Below are 23799 nucleotides of genomic sequence, written 5' to 3' on the forward strand. Positions count from 1 at the left end.
CTACATAGGAAATTAATAATATAATAATCCAGTCTTTATTTTTAATTTCCCAAAGAATGCTTGATCATTTTTGTTTCTGTGAACCAACATTAAGTAAAAAACCAAAATTGTATTATAAATAGCCTTGACATACTTGCAATTTGCTCTATATAAATATTTTATCAAGGGAGTTTAATAAAAACTAAAGTGCTCTGGGAAGAATTTTCAATAATATACTTCCAAAAGAAAAACCTAATTTCAAAGTATCTGAAAAATACCTAAGCTCCTTTTCACAAATACGATTTAAAAATATATTTTATGTTTCATATTAACTGTTTGACACCTTTAGCTTCACAGAAGTAGCATGAAACCAGAAGGAAAATCAAATACTGATCTTGTGTGGCTAATCTAACTTTTTCTTAAATACCCATATTGACAAATAATAATATTAATAATAACAATGAGATTTCTAATAGGCAAGTACTTCATTCTTTTTCATTGCAAGACCCAAGACTCTCTCTATCCGTCACTCCAGTCTTTGTTCCCTGTCCATCTAGTCACTGCTGTGGGGTCTTGAGTTGTCTGAACTGCAATTTTTTAAAAAGCTTATTTAGTTACTCAAGCTGAGCAGTTTTAATTTGTTCTAATAGTTGAGACCAGAAAAACTATTACCACGACTGCAGGATAGCATTATCAAAGCCAGCAGCTGTAAGGCACCTTTATTTTTTTAGTTGCTTTTATCTTTATACTAGAGAGAAGTCTTGCTCTATTTTCAACATTTAGAATCCCTGTTCTTTAAAGATTCAAAATTATAGTTTTAAGAAAGTTGCTTGAGCTTTTTTTTTTTTTTTTTTAAAGAAGTCATCGTTCCCACTACCATCCATCCAAATTTGGTGTATTTAATTCTGAGAAATAATCTTCTAATAGCTGAATTTTTAAAACTATGTATATAATGTTAGATATTATATTTTAGTAAGTAAATTCTACTTCAGATTTTCAGTACGCTTCTCATTCAAACTAAGGTAAATCAAGTGATGTTTTGGTTACTAAGATCTAAGATAATATCTACAACTTAAGGGGAGAAGAAAAAGGAGTGTTCCTGGGTGTAGAGTATTTTCAAACATGAATTTCTGAAATTGTCATGGTCAGAAAAGAAAAAAATAAAGTCAAATCATTGGAAGAAAAGACAATACCCAGGTTAATAAGAGAAGGAAATTGACAAGATATGTATATTACTTAAATATATGTATATAATATAAATATATGTAGATTATTTAAACATAAATATTAGTGTAAAACTGATGCTACTGATTTAAAAAATGGCTGGCTTCAGATAGTCTGACTAGAAATAGAAGAGCAAATGAATACAGATCTTCAAAATATAGAACTTTATTTCCAAAAATATATTAAATAAATCCCAGAAACATTTAACCTGGAGCTTTTAAAAATATCTCTTCTTGTTTTTCAGTTTCAAGTGTTAGATTAATATTATATTATATAAAAAATTTCTCATTTTTGATTCATTTTGATTCTTTTTCTTTTAAACTATTTAGAATATTTTGTTACTCTGAGCTTTGTTTTTGTCCTGTTTCTTTATAAATGTTATCTCTATTGAGCCTTTTCTAGTCAATAACAATACCGTGGAGAAAAAGGGGAATTTTCTTATAATATTTTCCCTTCTTTTTGTATTATTACTATGTCAAAGCATTAGGTCAGCTTGCTACAACGCAGTCTTGCTAAAAATAGCACCTTGGAAAATAGATCCTGAACACATGAAGACATCTTCGAATCACCACTAGATGGCAAAGCAGCTTTACCATTGTTAATACTAATCTTGCAAACAAACTGTGCCCCATAAATCTGCTGTAATATCAAAGAGTTTTGATCAATTTAGATTCTAATATATGGATGACCACCTTGGTGTGAAACTAAATTACTTGGAATACTTTATTTTCAACAAGTTTTTATAATCTTACTCATGTAAACGCCTTAAATTTATAATCCAATATCAATATATTAATAGACTTAAACAGTTTCAGTTAAGAAAACTAAAGTTTTAATGACTAGAATATAGCAAAAGTATCATTATAAAAATCAAAACAAGGCCGGGTGTGGGGGTGCACACCTGTAATCACAGCAGGCAGAGGTGGGAGGATCTCGAGTTCAAAGCCAGCCTCAGCAATTTAGTGAGGTGCTAAGCAACTCAGTGAGACCCTGTCTCTAATAAAATACAAAACAGGGCTAGGGAAGTGGCTTAGTGGTGGAATGCCCCTGAGTTCAATCACTGGTACCCACCCCCCACCAAAAAAAATCAGAACAAAATATAATATTTGATAAAAATGGGCAAGTCTATATAGTCTTTTATAGGTTCAAATTAGATGTTTACAAGTACATGCCACATTAGTTATAGAGTATCTGTTAGCACCTATTAAAAGTTTATATTTGGATTTTTTTAAATATTGGAGATTGAGCTGTGCTGCTGAACTTTATTCCTAGTCCTTCTTATTTTTTGAAATGGGGGTCTCCCTAAGTTGCTTAGGCTGGCCTCTAAACTTGGCAACCCCCCTGCCTTAGCCTCTTAAGTTGCTGGAATTGCAGGCATGCACCACCACACCAAGCTATATTGTTTTCATATAAGATATATGAATGTGTTTAGTTATAGAGTGATAAGCAAGGTATAGTTTCCATCTTTAAAGCTTCCTACGATATAGAGCAGGAAAAGGAAAAAATAAAACGTTTTCACCCTTTCTCGGAAATTTTTCAGTTAAAATAAGAAATACCCATTGCTTTAAGGTTATAGTAAGGTCACAAGAGAAGCTTCCTTGTTACCCATAAAATTATGTGATCTTACAAAATAACAGAGTTAACAGTCTTAATGTTTCAAACCATAAAAGAATAAGTACTTTTCCCTTGTTTTATGTAGAACACTTTATTGAATTATTTTAATCATTATACATATACAAAAAGAAAATCTAATGTATTTATAAAATACTCCTTCCCATTTTAATAAAATTATAGAAATTGAAGCCTTTAGCCTGTCTTTTTGTAAGAATACTATGAGAATGAATAAACAGCAGGTTGATCCTGTTAATACATAATTCAAATTTCTTAGTATACAATGAAATTTTTGAATAAGACTTTAGCACAGGGACAGGAAAGTTGCAGACTCAGTTCTATGTGCCACTAAAGAATACTCACACCACATTATAATATGATATTTTATTTTACAAATACTGCCCAACTCCAGTTAGCTATTTGACCACTAGTTAGATTTATTGTCTTCCCTCTTATCCTGAACAGCCAGACTTCTTGATGTAAGAAAGCTGCTCTAAAGTCATTCACCAATTCTATGGCAGCAATCATTTTGGAAATTTATAGGATTTCTTATATAAATCACTCCATTGATAAAAAAGATTCCAAGTAAATAACTGTCTTATTTTAAATGACTTTAAATATGACTTCATATGAATAACCTGATACCATCTTTTCCATGTCTAAACAGTTCCACTGATTGTACTTAATTTTTCTCCTGCTCATCAACAGAAGATCTCATTGCAATAGAAACATTAAAGTTTAAGTGAGAACAATGTTACAAAGAAAAAAATCTCTAACCTAAAGCTTAACTGTCAGAATGGACCTATTAAATGTATGGAGTATTAATCAAAATAATTTTTAGAGTTGTAATTGGTTGAGTTTGTTATGAATTCATTAAGTATAGAATATGTGATAATTCTACTTGGTAATGAATTTAAGTCTACACATGGAAAAGAAGAGACTTATTGTATAATGGAAACAGGAATAAAAGGAATATACTTATTTAGGAAAACTGTTTTATTGCACTCACAGAGAGAGTACAACTCAGAACTACTTAAGTTAGTACCTTATGTGCCAGTTACAAATTATTATTCTTTAATTTATTGATTTAATTCTAATAGGCTTAAAGCTCTTATGATCTAGTCCCATTCCAGCTACTCTCAAATAAGCTTTGCATTTTCTAAAATATTAATATAAAATATTCTTGAAGTCTATCTAAAGATAAAAGACAATAGGAGGTAACTACTGTTAAGAATTTAGTAGTTAAACGAAGCTGAGAGTCTACAAAAACTGTTTAGGCTTCCTTTGGGCCAAGGGTTCCCTTGTAATCTGAGTAGGGCCTCAGTCTCTGCTACCCAGTTTTGTGGACCTAGATAGTTGAAGACACAGCCTGTTCTTTTTTAGTTCCTTTCAATTTCCTTGCCCCAGCCTTGTGCACCATGTGTGCCTAAATCTTGAATATTATGGTTTGTGAACTCTCAAAAGATATCCCATCACAAGTTTGTATATTTGGATCATTCTTGGAGGACAACACCTTTTTGGAACAATTAAAAATTGGTATTTGGATAAGAATTATTAATATTAGCTGCTATTTCTACTCATGAAAGTCAGCTATACTCTATAAATAACAGACATTATGACCAGAATCATACTAGGGTATAGTCCAATTTAGGAAATACTCGAGTTGTCTGATGCCATTACTCTTTTTATCAAAAGACATTAATATCATATTTCTTTCTTAAAAGTTGAATTATCTGAGTTTTTCAATATTTCAGAAAGGCATTTCTATGAACACTGGATATATTTAAAAGTTGCATAGGTGGAAAAAGCAGTTGGGATTACATGGAATAGTCTGCCTGGGTAAAGAGGAATGACTTGTGCATCAAACCCAAATGCATCTAAAACCTTTTCTACCTCCATCTTTCTTTACACAGATAAAGCATTAAATTTATCCAGAGGTCCAAAGTAGGAACTGCAAATTCTTTCAACTCTTTATCTTCTACCCTTAATCTGGTTAATCAAATAAGGCTTATCAAACATAATCATAAACTATTTCTTCTCCAAACCTATTGCCCCAATCTTAGTAGGTTCAGAAAGTCTCTTCCTTGGTACTATAATAAACAACCTGTTGATACAGCTGCACCCAATATCTGGAATGGGTTCTGTTCCCTTTGTTCATCTTTTAAATGTGAATCCTCTTATCTTTTCATTCTGTACTTTCTCCCTAGACAATTAATATACCCCTGTGGATTCAAGTACCATTAATAAGATGATGATCTTGCAATTTTTATCTCTAGTTTAAATCACTGTCCTAGGCTTTAAACCTGTAGGTCTATCTGCTTAACATATTTTGCTGACTGGCTGTGCCACAGGGGACCTCATCTGCCCCATCTCAAACCTATTCCCTATGTTGTGGTCTCTATTTCAGAAAATAATACGCCTATTTATTCAGATTAGAGCCAGAAACCAGGATACTATCCTTAAATGCCTTTATTCCTCACCCCTACATATTTATTTCTGTTGCTCAAATCTGTTGATATCTCTCCATATTCATGGTCACTATCTTAGTTAAGGATATTCTAAATCTTACCTGGATTGCTGTAACAGCCTCATAAATAGTCTCTCTACCTCCAGACTTATTCCTCTGGAGATTTGTCCCTCTGCAAATCTGGAGTGATTTTTTTTCTAAAAATGAAAGTATGAATGAGCCTGTCCCTGTCCTGCTTAATCCTTCAATAGCTTATTACTGCCCAAAAGATCAAATTCCAACTCTTCAGTAACTTACAAATCCCCTTACGGTCCCTTTTAGGTCACATCTCTAGCTATATTCCCTTCAGTTAATTAAGCTCCACTTTTCCTGATATATTTAGTCTCTCTATTCTAAGACTTTATAATTTATTTTTCTTCTGCCTACAGTATTCTCCTCCTATTTCCATGCCTAACAATTTATCTATAGATGCCAATTTAGATTTAATTTACAATTTTGACAATACTCCCCTGACTATGCCTCCTTCAAGACAGGGTTTGGTGGTCTGATTTGCTCTAAGAGAAAACTTTACCCATTTACTATAATAATTTTCAAAATGTTTGTACTCTAATTGCCTCTTTTCTATTTCACCACACTATAAGCTTTTGAGGGAAGGGATTTATAAACACTTATATCATAGATGTCTATCAGAAAGTTTGAATCTATTGCATATTCAGGTCACTGCCCTTCTTAGAGATTTCTGATGGCTCCTAGAGGCCTACTGAATACACTCAAGCTCTTCTCATGGCACATAAGGCCCTTTTCAATGGACTACACATAGTTTTCCAATTTCATGTCCAGGAACTTCTGTTCCTCTCCCCCCTCACTTTTTGTTTGCTTTATTCTCAATACTTTGACACAAAATCATTTTGATGATGCCACACTTTGGCTTAAAATGTTCCTACTTTCTAGAATGTATTCCTCTGCATGTTTTTCTGTACAAATTTTTCTAAACCACTTTTATCTCCAACTCAGACTTAATGGCTCTCTTCTTGCTCATCACAGAACTTTTCACTTTGTTACTTATTTTTGATAATGTCTTATCAATTGGAGGATAAGTTTATATGTGTCAAAGTCTTCTACAATAAGCTTCAAGAGGGTACATACTATACCTTTTAATTTTTAATAACTACCACAGTGCCCGGTATCTGTGGTACTCCAATATTTATCAATCACACTGAATTAATAAAAACAAAGACAATGCTATTTCAAGTACTCTTAAGAATACTTTGAGAAAGAAGATAGGTAAAAGTTGAGAATGGTTTATCCTACCAAATGTGAAAATGAAAATATATAGATTTATACATCTTAACATAATCCTAGAATAAAAAAATTTGGTTTCCTTCCTGACCTCTCTCCTCTTTTAAAAGTGCCAGAGCTTCTACTAATTCTCAAATAAAAATAAAATCTTCTAATTTACTCCCTAACCCCAAACTATCTTTGGCAATATAAATAAGAGCATCAGGAAAAAAAATTTTAAACCAAAAATATTTCATCAATAACAGTCAACTGTAAACTTCAAAGGTAAACTTAATGGCACAGGTCCAGACTGCTTTGATTTAAATCCCAGCTCTACAACTTTCTTGTTTTGTTCAAATCATTTATCAATTTAATGCCTTGGTTTCTCCATCTGCACAGTGGGGATGAGTTTATATATGTAATACATTTAAAACCCAGTTGTAGTTACTAAGAGTTAGCTATTATTATTATTATCTTAAATGATGGCTGTTCATTTAATAATCAAAAGTTACAATCTGTTTCTAGATTTTAAGAAAGGTGCCCCTAGACAGAATGTGAGCTTTAAAAAGACATAAAGATTTTAGACTATTTGGGTATTAGTATAGAGCAGCTGAGCAAATAAGCATGTCTTAAAATACCAGAGTTGGTTCTAGGTTCTAATTAAGATCTTTTAATTCAATTGATTTATTTCCCAAAATTACTTATAATTTTATTTCTCCATGTTCATAATTGTAAGCACCCTATAATGATGGTATGGATTAAGTAACAAATGATTAAAAAGGACTTTGAAAATAGAAAAACTGAATTGATGAACTTATAGGTACCTAATGTAGTTAACAATATAGCATACTATATTAATTCCTATAACACCTTCCAGTTTTAGCTCTCAACTCCTAAATTCTTAATTTTTTCAAAAGGTATTATAAATTTATGTATAAAAATACAAATTTAAAAATCTGTATTAGTTTGCATTAGGATATTATCAAACTTAAGATGTGGATACCATAAAATTAAAAAGTGATGTATTATAGTTATAAAATCATTATAATCATTCCTAAAATAAGTGGTCTTACTGAAATTTAAAAATACTAACATATATTTGAAAATCTGATTTTAAAATGTTAAATAATTATATTAATAAAAATTCCAGCTTAAAGCCACCAAAATGATACAAAAATATTTTGATATAGCCTATAATTCTTGTTAGATATATTAGGATTTAGCTATAGTGTGATAGCACAGCCAAATCTTGATTATCTCTAGTCTGTGGCAATATGGGTAGCTTGGATAGTTAAAAATCCATCTCTTCCCAGAATATTATCTTCAGTCTCTCCCACAAAATATTTACCATAGTTAATGGCTTATTTGCATTTAAACTCCTTTTCCTTCTTAACTGAACAATGAAATTGCTTAATTAATTAATTAACAACAAATAAAGCATAGGAAGGAAAGACAATATAATAGCCAGACTGAACAATCAAGAGTTGGCTGCACAGTATTACATTTACTTTAAGAATTAAAATAGCCTCATCCTACTTCATTATCTTTAAATGAAATCAAACAGGAGTTCCTATGCCTTAACATTCCTAGTCAGAGTTTCTCTGAGTACCTGAAAGAACCCTGGTGGTACAGGACCTACTGGCATGCCATCTCCTGGGGGAATGTTTCCTAGCACTGGACTGGGAGCTGCTGCAGCACTCTGCAAAGAATAAAGGAGAAACAAACCTATATCATTACAGAGAAGGCACAAAACCAAAGACTAATGATAATCGATTATAGGAAGGGATAGTTTTCCATTCCTGGGAACAAACATTGGTAATTTTCTGCATTCTGGAAGAATACTAAGATACAGCATAGTTTAGTAAATGACCACGTTGGTTGATTTTAACAGGTATCTTTAAACTTTGTGAGGTTAAAGAAATTTAATAAGATGATATATTTGAATAACATATTAAATGCCAATGGTACTATGACAAAATGATAAAGGTTTAAGTAAATGCTTTAGGGCACAAACATCTGAAATGGCAACCTCAATAAAGAATAGTAAATATTTAGGTAAAAAGTTTGAAGATTGTGCTTGTAGGAGTTGGTAAACAGAAATATAATTTTTTTACAATATACTTTCCTATATTATAAACTAGTATAATTCATATTCTGCCTATAGATGGCATAACATTCACTTTCTGATATATTATAAATGATAGTCAAAATATAACTATGGATTGGTGGGGATGAAAATGTAAGTATGACATTGAGAAAAAGAAAGAAATTAAGATTTGGAGAGATTAGTCTCAATTTATGAAAAACATCAGATTATAAAATGAAGTAGACTTTGAATTTTTCAAACTCTTTCATGGAATTCTAGCATATCATGAAATAAAAACTGTGATTCAGACTCTTTGTAATCAATCAAGGTTATAGATTTAATACTTAGATACAGCAGTTATATATACAACTGTTCTACAACTATTAATTTCATCACTCAACCAACCTCTTTAGACATATTACAAGACATATTACAAGTCAAGAAAGGACCAGATAGGAATGTAAATTAGTACAAACATATGGACAACAGTATGAAGAGTCCCCCCCAAATTAAAAATAGAATATTGTATAATTGGCTATCTTTCTATTGAGTTTATATCCAAAGGAAAAGAAGTTAGAATGTTGAAGAGACATCTGCACTACTATGTTTATTGCAGCACAATTCACAATAGCTAAAATATGGAGTAAACCTAAATGCCCATAATTGGTTGAAGGAATAAAGAAAATGTGGAACATATACACAATGGCATATTATTCAGCCATAAAAAAGATGATAGTCTATCATTTGCTAAAACACAAATGCCCAGAGGACATTATTATGTTAAGTAAAATTAGCCAGGCAGAGAGACAAATACTGCATGTTTTGACTGTTATGTGAAATACAAAAATTTGGTCTCATACAAGTTGAAAGTAGAATGGTCATTACCAGAGGCTAAGAATAATAAGAGGAGAGGCTGGTCAATATTGCTGTTAGTACTAAAAGCTAGACATAAAGTGTAATTATTGTTCTAATTAAATGCAGAATAGAAAATTATTTCAGAATAAAAAGACATGTAAAAACATGACAAATGTGGAAATCACAATGTTACTCAAAATATGTGTGTGTGTATTTAGTTGCAGATAGACACAATACCTTTATTTTATTTATTTGTTTTATGTGGTGCTAATGATCGAACCCAATGCCCCACACATGCTAGGCAAGCACTCCACGACTAGGCTACAACCACAGCCCACAGTGTTACTCTGAAGAAAAAAGTTCTGGTGTTGTGTCATATGATAAAAGGGTGACTTTAGTTAACATAATGCCACAAAGGGACAAAAATAGAAGACAGACCAGTTTGAATTTAACAGTTTTGCTATGAAATCAAAACAAGAACTGCCTCTAGTATACACTGCACTATCCTCATCTATTTCAGTGCATTTATTCATACATTCATAGTCCATTGGAAAAATCTCAGTATATTTATAGAACATATTTCCTGGTATATTAATTGAAAAAAAATGTTAAACATGTTTGTTCTATAGTACTTGCAGTTGTTAATAATTAAGGCCAATGATTTTAGTATTTCCCAAGAAAGTCTAAATTTAAATGTGGTTCTCTGAAATGTTGCTTACCTATGAATGTAAAATTTTTAACTTCTAATAAAGCAAAATATAGTAAATGAGTATAAAAGGAGAAATAATATTTCTTTTATATTAAGATGAAGCATTAATATATTACTTTAAGAAAAACATGCAATTTCATTTAGTATACATTAACTGAATACCTGCCATTGCAAGTCATTGTTCTATTGTGCTTTATAGAGTAACACTCATGGTTTTAAAAAATGAAAGGCAGAGTGTTATTTTCATTTTAACTAAACTTGTGTAAAATATTAATACATAGAATTAGAGTAAAGGAAAAAAATCACAATCAAATACTTTTGGTTTAAATATGTATGAATACATCCAGATCTGGGAAGTAATATTTGATCTATATTTTTAAGGGTGCCAATTATTGCAATGTGGAAATTTTTCTTAGTACTAAACCAGACATAAGGTGTCATTGTTGTTCCAATTAAATGCAGAATAGAAAATTGTTTCACAATGAAAAGACATGTAAAAATGACAAGTTTAGAAATCACTCTAGCCTATACTTTATAACATTGAGCATGTTTATCAAATAACAAAATAGAATTAACTGAATTACTGTGACTTCTTGTGTAGTTCTCCATTCTACTTGCCTCAAAAGTATATAAAGGAAGTTCCTGTTTATCCAAAGGGGAAAAAGATTCATTTGCATATAAACCAAAATTCAATAGGTAAAGAAACTGGTAAGAAATAGGCAAAATTCACAGTTAAATATTTGCCTATTAACTTTTTTTGGCGGGGGGCAGACTACTTTGTTTGAAGGAATATAGTATGCCAGCTTTTAATCTTTTAAGTCCTCTTTGTATCTTTATTTTCTTGCCATCATTTAAAAGTGAAAAGATTCAGATGACTATTTCAGCAAGTCTTTAAAATTCCTTCTGAATTTTCATTTATGCTTTTAAAGCTATTTAATAAATTCAACCAAAATATTTGCTTTCTTCTCTATGTATAGTCAAGGACTCTTTTGAACTCTTTAATATAGCAGTTAGCACTACATGGGGAAAATATCCTTTCCCTCCTAAAGTTAATATTCTAGTAAGGGAGAAAAACAATAAGTAAAACAAAACCCCAAATATATTTATACATATTCTAATGGGGGGTGGAGGGAAAAGCAGAGAAGAGAAAATTCTTGGTAAATAGTATAAGGATTACAATTTTGAAAAGGACAGTCAAGGAATGAATGCATCAAACTAAAGGACCAGGATGAAGCAACTATTAACTAATTTAAATATGTCTCTTGCTCTGTTGTTGAGATCTCTCCGTATTTAAAGATGAACAAAATTCTTGCAGTTTGTATTTATTCTCTCACCCTGGCATAATAATTTTGTGAAGTTTCTTCTTTTTTAATATTCATTCTTTCGTCACAATAATTAAGTTGATAGCTAGATTATTAACAGTGTACAGTATGATGAGTTAGTTATCTCATATAATAGTAAATTTCTAGCCTTGGTTCAAGGACACAATGTGAAATTAACAGAATACTAGTAATAGCCAGTATGCACAGTACAATGTTCAGATCATTTTGGTCCAAATTTCTATGTGGACCAGTTTTGAGCTAACCTATCCATTTACTCTCTGGTATTTATTTACAAGGGATATCTCTCCTCCCTTTATTCTATTATGAGGACTCAGCTTAGAGTAACATTTAGTTCACCAAGTTTATCATTAACAAAAGCTATATTGAAGAATATCATAGAAGGAAATTACTAGACATTGTCAAAGAGTAGATTTCTCAAATTGCTTTATTTGCTAATTTATATACAGTGACTATAGATTTAATACATCCTTTGATACTGTAGATAAGAAACAATCTTTTAGGATTAGGGCCTTATGTAGAAGGAAAAAGTTCCAAATTTCATGGGTTTCACTGCTGGAATTTCTCAGATTTGTCTCAAGTTTTACTTCTAACATGAGAAAAATTTATCCATGATCTAAGGATTCACAGAGAGTTGTTGGGCCTAACTGATACAGCATGTATTCTTCTGTGGTGTGATAACAGAATCACAACAGAATAGCAAATGGTTTAATTATATTAAGAACTACTATAAAGTATTAGTTTGACTAGATTTCTATGAATTCCCATTAGCATACCATAGAAAAATCTATGATTATGTAATCTATTCATAATTAGTTAGGGTTGACTTTTGATGGTAGCTCACTCTTTTAAATGAAAAACATACAAATAACATGCTTTTAAATATTTCTTTTAACTAAACAACATGTGACACTTGGGTGTTGATATAAACCTATTAATAATCATTAATAGTGTCTCATCTCCGCTATTGGATTAACTTATTTGTATGCTTTTAATCTGCATTTTCAAATGTATCTTTTCTAATACACATTTTCTTAAGCCATTTGCTTTGCCATATGACTCTGTTAGGAAAAAATTTTTGTATATAATTTTATATGGGAGTTTCAAAGGAATGGGCATAAAATGAAAATTTGTTTAAAATAAAATTAGTATGGACTTTATCATTAAACATAATTAGCTAGCATTTAAGAGCCTATACATTCAATAACTAGGAGACTGATTTACTAAGAACACTAGAGAACCAATTGGCTAATTATACAGTGGAGAATCAAGACATAAATTTTATATTTGGTGGAATAGAAAAATTATTCTTGGGAATATATAAAATTGTGAAATAATGAAACCAAAAAGAGTGATATCATTATTAGCAATTGGATAAGAGATTAAAGGGAGGGGTGAGTAGGAATAGATTGGAAAGGGGATTATTGATTATCATTTTTAAACCATCTCTACAATTTTTAAACTGCTAAAATTTGAATATGTTCCCTTCCAAAATTCAGGTGACCAGTGTGACTGAATTAAGAGGTAGCACTTTTAAGAGATGATTAGACCATTAAGGTTCCTCCCTTGTGAATGGAACTAGGTACCTTTATAACAGGGGTGTTCATGAAGTGAGTTCATTCTTTATTGCTCCTCCACCTTTTCCAAGTGAGCATGCATTAAGAAGACCCTCACCAAACACCAGATGACAGTGCCTTGATCTCAGATTTCCCAGCTTCCAGAACTGTGTGAAATAAATTTCTGTTTTATGTTTTATTTAATTATTTATTTATTTTTGTAGTGCTGGGAATTGAACCCTGGACCTTGAGCATTCCAGGAGAGTATTCTACCACAGAGCTACACTCCCATCCCAGGTCTGTTCCTTATAAATTACCTGGCGTTAGGTATTATGTTATAGTAGAAGAAAACACTGTACTAAGACATAGCCATATATAGGCTTGTGTTTTTTGAGAAACATTCAAAAGAGTGATAATAGATACCCTGTTATGACAAATTTTGGGGGCAATTTCTGTCATGATAATTTTAATACAAAGAATAAATATTTTGGTTATTGGTGGAAGACTATGAACACATATATTCTAAGAAATTACATATATACATTATGTATATATAATATATTTAAAGAAATATTTCTATGCCTAGTACTGTAAAATGCACTTTAAAAAGTTAATCAGGAATAAAAAGATGGTTTGTGCCTTTTCATCTCCAGAATCATTTTATTTTTCTTTTGGGAAGCAAAATATAAGTAACCATATATTGATAGTTTTCTTAAACCAGTCACTGTATTTCTGAGATAAGCCATGTTTGATCATCATGGGTGATCCCTTTAATGGGTCTGAGTTATGTTTGTTAATATGCTATTTATGATTTTTACATCTATATTTTAAATCAGGGGTCTAAAATAAAATGTTGTCTGCTGTTTTATTATTTTTCAAATTTGAGCATCAGGATTAGTCTACCATTTTCAAAACGAAGGGTGGTAAATTGTTTTTTAAAATGCTCTGAAGAAATTTATGTAATGTGGTATTTACACATTGAAAGTTAAAAATATGCAGCAGTAAAGTTTCCTAAATAAAAAGGAATTTTGAAAAAAATTACAGTTATTATTCATTTTACATTTTCTACTTCTATTTGCTACAATTTTGTACATTTAAATTCTCCCAAAACACTTTTCATTGAGATACTTAGTTTTATCTGTAGGCATACTACTTTCATATGCTTTAAAAAGATCCTCTGTAGCAATTCTGAGAAAAACTTGGTTCACCACAAAAATCTATTTTTCCTTTCTTCCGTAGTAAAAGAACTCTAGCCAGACACTTACTACCTCAGCAGCATGTTTCTCAGTCTCCCTTGTTCTCACCAAAAATTAAGTACGTACTAATGGAAGTTGAACAGAAGAGACAATGCCATTTCTAGGTCTGAAGTTTTAAGTTAGACCACTTACTGCTTGCTTTCTTTCTCCTTCCCATTGTCTGGAACATCAAATGCTTTAAAGATACAGTTTCTGCTATGCAGACCAAAAACAAAAACAAAAACGAAAACAAAACACCCACTGGCTTCTGAATAACTTGGTGGAATAGCCTGCCACCTGCCATGGACTACCTTTCTGAACTGTTAACCCTAACACAGATGTTAACTTGTTTTCTCTCTCCAAAAGTGAATTAGCTGTCTCCTCTTTGCCATGAATTAATATGTTTTTTATTTTATCAATTTTTAACTTTTAAACAAATTATTCCCACTCTCCTGCATTTTTATTTTTATTGGTCATTTTCAAATTTCTAAATTAAATTAGTTCCTACATTTTCCTCATTTAAAAAAATAGAGTATAAAAGTATAAATTTTACTTTGAATTTACCTTTGATTGTATCCACAAGGTTCGCTATTGGTGTTCACAAATAAAAAATAAATAAATAAAAAACCATGAGTATAATTTTGTTTGCCAGTTACTAGAGATAATGGGAATGAAAATTATGGTTTAGATGATTTAAGGGGAAAAATAGCGAATACCAATATCCATTTTTGAAGATGTAACCAAAGATATACTTTACTTCACTAATGATTGGAGGTTTTATTTTTTAAACTTGTTTTCAATTTATAATGTCCCAATTGTGGTCAAGTAAAACATATTACACAATTTCTTTTTCTTTTTCTTTTTGGTACCAGGGATTTTAGCCCAGGGATGCTTAACCACTGAGCCACATCCTCATCCCCATTTATTTTTTATTTTGATACAGTGTCTCACTAAATTGCTCAGGCTGGCCTCAAACTTCTGATCCTTCTACCTTAGCCCCTGAGTTGCTGAAATTACAGGCAAGGTCCACTATGCTTGTCATATTATGCAATTTCTATATTTAGGAATATGTTGATTAATTTTTTGTGATATAATAAATGATCAATTTTTATAATTTTCTGTTGACACTTAATATCCATTTATTCTCTCTCTACATTTTTATTCATTGACTTAATGTCTTCAAATGATTTCTAATTTTTGTTTCTTGCTCTTTCAAATATATATGTATATATATGTATACATATATATATATATATACATATTTTTTTATATCCAACTATTTTGTCCATTTCTTTGTGCCTTTGTCAACATTTACATTTTAAATTCTGTGTTCATTAGAACAATATTTTGTGCTATACAATTCTTCTACTGTGGCTTCAATCCTTTATTAAAAGTGACTTTCTTTTTTATGTTCCTTGAATCTCTTTTGTTTGAAATTAATATTGCAAACTCATTTTGCTTGTGTTCATATGGTAAATAACTTCTCATCCATTTATTTTTAAACCTTATGCTCTATTTAATTTAACTGTTTCACTTATTGGCAGAAAGATCTTCTAATAAGACTGCATCTAATGACATGCAAAACAAAAACAAAATTAAACTTTTGTATCCTAAGATTTAAAGATATTAAAGTCAAGGCAAGCAATATTGTTGCCTTTTTAATGAAGAGGCTAGCTTGCCTTTTCTGTTCTAACTTCTTCCACTTCCCAATTCTTATTAGAAACATCTGAAGATTAAGGTATAAACTTTTTTACTTTATCATGTCTTCTTCAATAATAATTTTTTATCTCTATATTGTTTTGTAACTATTTTTATAGCATCAAAAATAAAGAACTTCAACTTTATCTAATTTTATTTCCATATTAGTTTAGCAACATAACTTTAATAACATAAATGTCCTATTGGAGTTTTAAGTTTCATATATTAAAATTGAATAGAAGATATATTTTATAGCTATCACTTACCAAATCCTTAAATGTATGCAAATGTCTTTGATAACTCTCTTCAAAACCATTTATATCATTGTTTACATTCACTGTTGCATAAATACCTGATACCACCCTGATTACTGTTCCATGGGATATAATTTGTTTCTCTTCTAAAGATTTGAAGGACATTTTCTTGATAATTAAAATTTTCAAATGTTTCCATTCCACATCTAGGCATTGATTTCTTTAAATTATTTGCCTAGAAGGATGTGAACCTTTGTAATAATTAGATTTTTTTCCCCAACACTGACAAGTTGGGAAGAATCAGTGAATAGGTACAAAGAAAAGATCTGGTAATCCTTAAGAGGGTAATTTTTTTTAAAAAAATGTTATTAACAACTAGATAAACAATTGTAATATTATTGGTGACTGGGAAAATATGCTTAAAAATTTTGCCAGAAAAGGATTTCATAAGTTATGGGTATCATGGGAAATTGGTACAATTGTAGAAAGCACATTACATGTATATATCATGTACTATGAAAATAGTAATAAATTTTGACTAAGTGACTCTTTTCAGATACTACCAAATATAAATTCTAAATGATGAGAAAAACAGTATGCATAAAATATGTTGAGTATAATATATTTATAGTAAAAAATACTGAAAATTCAGCAATAATGTAATGCTCAAGTAAATTATAGTACATTTAAGTGACAGAACATGTTTCAACCATTAAAACTAATGGAAACAAATGGTATTATTTGAGAAATATGGAAACTGCTATGTGAAACATGACAAATATATAGTTGAATATAACATGAGTATAATTATATAAGTAGGAAAAACTAATCTATATGAGACTGTAGATGAATATGTAAAATTATCTCAGAGTAATAAAACTGGGTGATTTTTAAATAAAAGTTTACAAACTTTTTAGAATGTCTTACTTCTATTTTTTATGACATCAATAAAAATTATTACAGGTTACACACACACAGAACCAGTTTTGGCAACAGTTATATAATAAGAAGTGCTAACTTTACTTAAGATACACTTAATCCCTGAAATTTAAGAATAAATAAAATTCAGATATTTATAACTTAAAAATAACTCATTTCAATAAAATATGAAACATTTTAATTTTCATACTATGAAAAGCAAGTTTCTATTTTGGAAGGTTACATACTAGAAACAACCTGGAAATCACTTATATTATTTTGTAGCCTTTGTTTGTAGGCACACAGGTTTATCTTTAGCACCATAACTCTACTCCAGGATACTGTTTTATGACTCACATCCTTGACTGTTGGGCTATTTTTTGTTTACTTGTTTTTAAATTAGAAAAATATATTTTACTTGTTGCTTTATTTTAAAAAATATATTTATTTTTTAGTATAGGTGGACACAATAACTTTATTTTATTTTATGTGGTACTGAGGATTGAACCCATTGCCTCATGCATGCCAGGCAAGTGCTCTGCCTCTGAGCCACAACCCCAGCCCCTTACATATTGCTTTCACAAAATTTTAATTATACAAATAATATTTAGCCTCTCAGACTTCTGAAAGAGCAGATGACCTAAAATAACATTAAGAACAAAATCAAATATATAAAACAAAATATCTGAAGTAGCCCCTGAGTACCTAAAAACATATAAAGTGCTAGAGAGCTGGTGATCTAAATATTAGAGGTAATATTTATCTGTCAAGTATAAGATAAAGCAATGTTCTATAAATGCTAATTTTCTCATAAGAAAACCAAAATTCTAGGAAATATCATAAGAAACAGAAGGAGCTACTCTTGCTAAAAAATGTCAATGTGCAAAAGTAATGCAAAATTACCCTGATAAACACATGATGATTTCATTGGTAGTAAAATATCTCTGGAGGTAGCTGCTTATCTGAAAATTAACAACTCAAACAAAGACTATCTTCCATGGTACAGAAATCAGGCTCTTTGCATTTTGTATTCAGCTTTAATCAGAAAAAGTAGATTATAAGAAAAGTGCTGACACAAGGGATTTGTTTGAAAATGGTAACTTCTAAGTGATATCTTAACATGTGTACCTGAATCCCAAATATTAGGTGGCTGGTATATGTCTGGGATTAAGATGTGCATGTTCAGCCAAATTATATTCTTATATTGTGTGCGTGTAGGAATATGTAACAACAAATTCCATCATTATGAATAATTATAATGTACCAATAACAATAGGAAAAAAGATGTGCACATTCATTTCAATCACACTAAATTTTGAACTTATCTTCCAAAAGATAATTATGAGTTAAGAAAAGTTAAATAGTTTATAAAACCTTTTTAAAATTCAAAGAAGTAGCATTCATGTTATATATTTATAAGTCCAGCCCTTACAAGCACACTTATTGCATTCACACAAACTTCAAAGGCCAGGAGAATCGTTATTAGAGCGATATGCCTGTATAATGGCCACATGTACTTAATAACCTAAACAGTTTTTGTAATACAGTAGGTCAAGAGAAACATAAAAGTTTTAGAAATATTAATGTTGTACCTTCTTTTACAAATTTTTAACTGTGATCTATTGCAACCATTGCCCTATTTTTTTCTTTTTTAATCACAAAAATGGAACTCTGTGTCTCTTTTCAGTGAGCTATTTGATTCAGTATAAAAATTCTAGGGCTTCTACTTTTGAGTGTCTACATATTTTGAGTATTCTTACTAGTACCTAATAACATAAATTGGATAATTAGTCATCCCTTGGGAATTTTTTTCTCCTCTATGGTGGGGCAGAATGGTCCCCTACAGATAACCATACTTTAAACCTTAGAGCCTGTGAATGTTAACGTAGAAGCTGAGAGTAGCTCCTGGCTGATTCCTAAAGCACAAGCAATTGAATTCTGCCAACAAACTAAATAAACTTGAAAGCACATTCTTCCCAGAGCCTCTCTATAAGAACCCAGCAGGACACACCTTGATTTCAACATTTTGAAACCTGAAGCAGAGAAATCAACCTAGCCAATCTGAACTTCTGACCTATAGAACAGTGATATAATAAACTTGGGTTGTTTTAAGCTACTAAATTTGTGCTAATTTGTTAAAGCAGAGATTGAAAACTAATATACTATGCTATAATATATACAGTATATATATTATGTATATATTACAATATACATAATATATAATATACTATATAACTCTGCCCTCCCAATGACTATTTCATTTTGAAGAATATTTTTTCAAGGGATATCTAGAAACTATGAACTCTGCAGATCCTTAGAGTTTGATAGACTTGGCTTGTTGCGGAGTTTGCATCTACTAATTTTATTGTTTTGAATTAAATCAACTGTTCTGATTAAAAATAAATTCCAGGTCTAATAAAGCTTAGTTTTGTGGGTGACTTTAAATCATGCCTCATGTGAGTCAGTTTTTTTCCTCTTCCACAGTTAACAGTGGGGAAGCTTAGAAAGGATGAAGAATGGCACATACAACATCTCTTCTTTAGTTATAACTGTTGAATGAGGCCTCTAACTCTGCTTTCCTCTTATCTACAAAGGAGTGGCTCCTCAACTGTTAATAAAAGTTCTACCAATAGCATCTACACTCTAGCCAAGCTAGTTCCTAGGGTAGGACATAAATATAAACACAATGAAAGAATAGTTTAGGACTTAACATTTTGTGAACTTTGCTGATATTTCCTATTTTGACCTTGTACTCTGATTTGAAATAACAAGAATGCAACCTTAATTCTCATAGCAAAAGAAGTCCTATTTCTTACTTCCTTTTTCTAGATTCCCATCCTCAATTCCCATCCAGTTAATATCTGAATGTCCAAGACCAGAGCTAACATTCTGTAGAGTTATTTCCTCATATTAATTTAGAAGGAGTATGTCAGGCAGTAGATTTCCATTTCCATAGATGAATCCCCACCAGGTGCAGCTGGATTCCCTTGATGTCAAACAGTTCACCTGCCTAGACTAAAATCCACTTTATTGCCATGCCAATCTCATGAGTAGTTTTTTTTTTTTCTAACTGCAGGGCATTTCTGTTATTCATTCTATGACCATTTGCATAGATCTCTGTTTATTGCCTGTTACAAGTCGATGAGATCTCCAAGGCAGACCCACTTCCTGCAATGGTTTGCTATGTAACCTTTCAGTTACTTACTCTGTCATCCTAGAATGGCTTTGCCTTAGAATCCAAGATAAGTGAAAATCTGATTTAACTACCACTTCACTTCTATTTAAGTTCTTTTAAAAATTTTTTGTCACAGACTAATTACATTAGCTCTGTATCAACAGAATGAATCATTGCAATTTTTGTTTTGTGTTTGGTTTTTCAAGGAAGAAGGCAATAATTCTGTACTCACCTTTTAAAAATATCATATCCCTATACATCCGTGAAAACTTTATATAAATAGCACATATTCTCTGGAATATCTTTTTTTAACATTTTTCTATTCATTTTTATGTGGTGCTGAGGATCGAACCCAGTGCCTCATATATGCGAGGCAAGCACTCTGCCACTGAGCCACAACCCCAGCCCTAAAAAATATCTTTTTTTTTTCTTTAGAAACACACAAATATTAAACAGGCAGAAATTTAAAGTCAATAATTCTTCCTTTAACAGCATTGTAAGCACGAATCAGAAATAGTATTTTACTAATAAAATAAATTGCTAAAAGTTCTCAACTTTATCTACAAATTATTACGTATGCCTAAGCAAAATTTCTAATAGGTTTTAAAATAAAACATTTTAAATTATCTCTATATCACAATATTTTAGAATTATTTTCCATCATTGAGTATTTTTAGAGCTTCAACATGTAATCACCTTTGGTTATTTAGAATATTTAACATTCCAAAAAGTTATTACAGAAAAAAAGAAAAATTGAATATAACATGAGCAGAAATACAAATTACTATTAAAAAGTGTTGCTTTTTCCTTAAAAGTGACATAATGGGGTATATAATAGATATAAAATAAAATAATAAGATAATGAATCAAAATAATTATTTAAATTGGCTCCAAACTGGAAATGAAACTAAGCCACTGAACTACCTTTGTAAGTTTTTTTTTTAAGTATTTGCTGCCACAAAACAAAACATTATTATGTGTTATCCTTTAAGTCTACAGGTTAAAGAGTAAGTACAAAGGATGTTTTATATCTGTTATTTGTTATCTGTTTCTGTATATCTATTATTTTGAGGTGGCAGTAACCTAAAAATGACTGAACAAGATCTTAGAAATTTATAGTACCCATAAAAATAAAATTAATTAGACTAAAAAACATGAGAAATTTAGTCAATTACTGGTTCTGTTAGAATCAGAGAAGCAAAGTTTAAAAAAAAAATTATGCTAGACATGTGCCTTAAAAAACAAAAGTGAAACCTCTCATGGGACAGTAACTGAGACACACTTGGCCAAATTTCATAACACCAGTTTGTTCCAAACTTCAACTGCAGTGCTCTATAAAAACCACTGAAATTCAAATATGAAACCTGTAAGATATATAGTAATCAGAAAAACATGGTAAAGAATATCAAAATAAAGAGCTGGTGTGACTGTTTTTACAATCAAATGGGCCAAATCTTTTATTACAAAAGAGCACTGTCCCCTTGAAATAGTCACTTTCAGTTTTAGAGTGTTTTTAATCCTATGATGTCACTTCTTAAAATATGTTGAAATTATTCTTTTGAAACTATCTCCTTTCAGGCACTGTACCATATTCTTTTGGATATTCTCAAGAGAAGAAATCTTCATCCTTAAGCTAAAAAAGAAAAAGAAAAAGAAATCTTCATCTTTAAAGAGTATGTTTCCTTCTTAGAAACAGGTAAAATTCATGTGGCATAGTGTTATGAAAATATTGAGTAATAAGCTTAAAGAAAGATTTGAATTTTTAAAGTATAAACATAACTGACTTTGAATTCAACTTTAAATATTCAAGGGTTTAAAAAAGACAATACAGGGGACTGGAGTTGTGGCTCAGCAGTAGAGCGCTCGCCTAGCACATGTGAGGCTCTGGGTTTGATCCTTGGCACCACATAAAAAAATAAATAAATAAAATAAAGGTATAAAAAATGACAATACAATTGAGGGATGAGATGTTTTAGGTTTTTATGTATATTTTAAACCATCTTTGACTTAGTAATTTTCATTCTTTAGTACTTTTTAATATAACAAATATTTTTACCTATGAAATATTTGATATTCTCAGGATCTTATAATACTAGAAGAGAATACAGATAATTATACACATATATTTTTCCAGTGTGATAAAAGATACGAAGAGAAAGGAGATGTACTTTAGAGGGACACAGTTTTCCTAGAAGTAATATTAAGGCTAAGACCCAAAGAAAGGGTTGGTGATAAGGAAGCAAGAAAAGTAAGACAAGAGAATTAGAGTATTTGCATAAAAAGAAATAAAAACTAAGGACACTTAGGGTGGGTAGAAGAGTGACAATACAAGAAATATTAAGAAAGGTCAACATAGGTAAATCATTGATTCCAATATGTGGCACCAGATTACTCTATCACAGGATCAATATGAAGTCATCAAAAGGTTTTGAGAAAGTCAATATATGATCATCAGATGTAGGGTTTTAAACAGATAACTTAGTAACTCTCATGAGAAAATGTAGTAGGTGACAGGGTAAAAAATATTGCTTTTGGATTAGCACATGTGATCGTTTTGAGTGCCTTGAGTGAAGAAGAAATGCAGATAGATTCAAAGTATGATTCAAAGTTAAAAACTGCCAGCGCTTGATGAAGGCCAACTGAACAGGAAAGGAAGGAGAACACATCATAGCTAACTACCAGATATCTGGCATAAGCATTGCAGTGATGCAATGAGCAAGTTTCAAAGCTTGAGTGAAGAAGTATAAGAAAGGCAAAGAAGTTTAACTTCAATTCAGAATTTGTAAAACATTCAGCAAGATTATTAACAGGTCTGTTCTTAGAAAATATCCCAGAAATCCCACACCTCTTAACAACTTTTTTGAATTTGTATGATAAACTCATTTAAGTCCTTTTATGTTTTTCCCATATTACAAAGAAAACAGTTGACCATCACCTTAGGTATATAATTATAGAATTAACATCAGTAAATGATAAATAAGAATTAATGGTTTCTGTAACTTTGCTCTAGCTCCATTTTAGTACCTAAAATATTATATTGAATTTTTCTATTTTCATTCTGAAAATATCCCTAAAGGTACAAGCCTGTTTTCTGCCTTTGTGTAAGCTACACTTAACAGTATCTGGCACCAGGACAGTAAAATTTGACTGAACTGAACCCAAACTATTTTAATGACATTGTTTTATTTCTGGCTAAAACAAATGTTATGTCATTTATATAATTAATATGTTTATGAAATCTAAAGTAGCCTGTGCTATTTTATATAAAGTAAGCATATCAAGTTCCTGGAAGACAAAAGAACAGATATCAATATAGCTGATCCTTACTTTACTATTTACTGAATTGGCTTGAATAGTTTAAAGAGCACTAAAGCAGAATGAAATATACAACCTTTGGGTCAATATTCACTGTTG

The 23799-nt window shown here is 30.7% G+C and overlaps 1 protein-coding gene across 6 annotated transcripts in view; it reads right to left on the reverse strand.

The window, feature by feature from the left end:
- The window catches only part of Ssbp2 (single stranded DNA binding protein 2), a 332846-nt gene that overhangs the window by 72279 nt on the left and 236768 nt on the right, over positions 1-23799 (reverse strand). For 4 of the 6 annotated variants that reach the window (XM_040273490.2, XM_021724768.3, XM_005315649.4 and 1 more), the window contains one exon: positions 8169-8258. The exons of the other annotated variants lie outside the window; for them this stretch is intronic. In XM_040273490.2, the coding sequence (XP_040129424.1) occupies positions 8169-8258 (90 nt within the window). The remainder of the gene's footprint in view (positions 1-8168; positions 8259-23799) is intronic. 6 annotated transcript variants of the gene reach the window in all.

This window comes from Ictidomys tridecemlineatus, chromosome 1, assembly GCF_052094955.1.
Source record: "Ictidomys tridecemlineatus isolate mIctTri1 chromosome 1, mIctTri1.hap1, whole genome shotgun sequence".
Taxonomy (NCBI): domain Eukaryota; kingdom Metazoa; phylum Chordata; class Mammalia; order Rodentia; family Sciuridae; genus Ictidomys; species Ictidomys tridecemlineatus.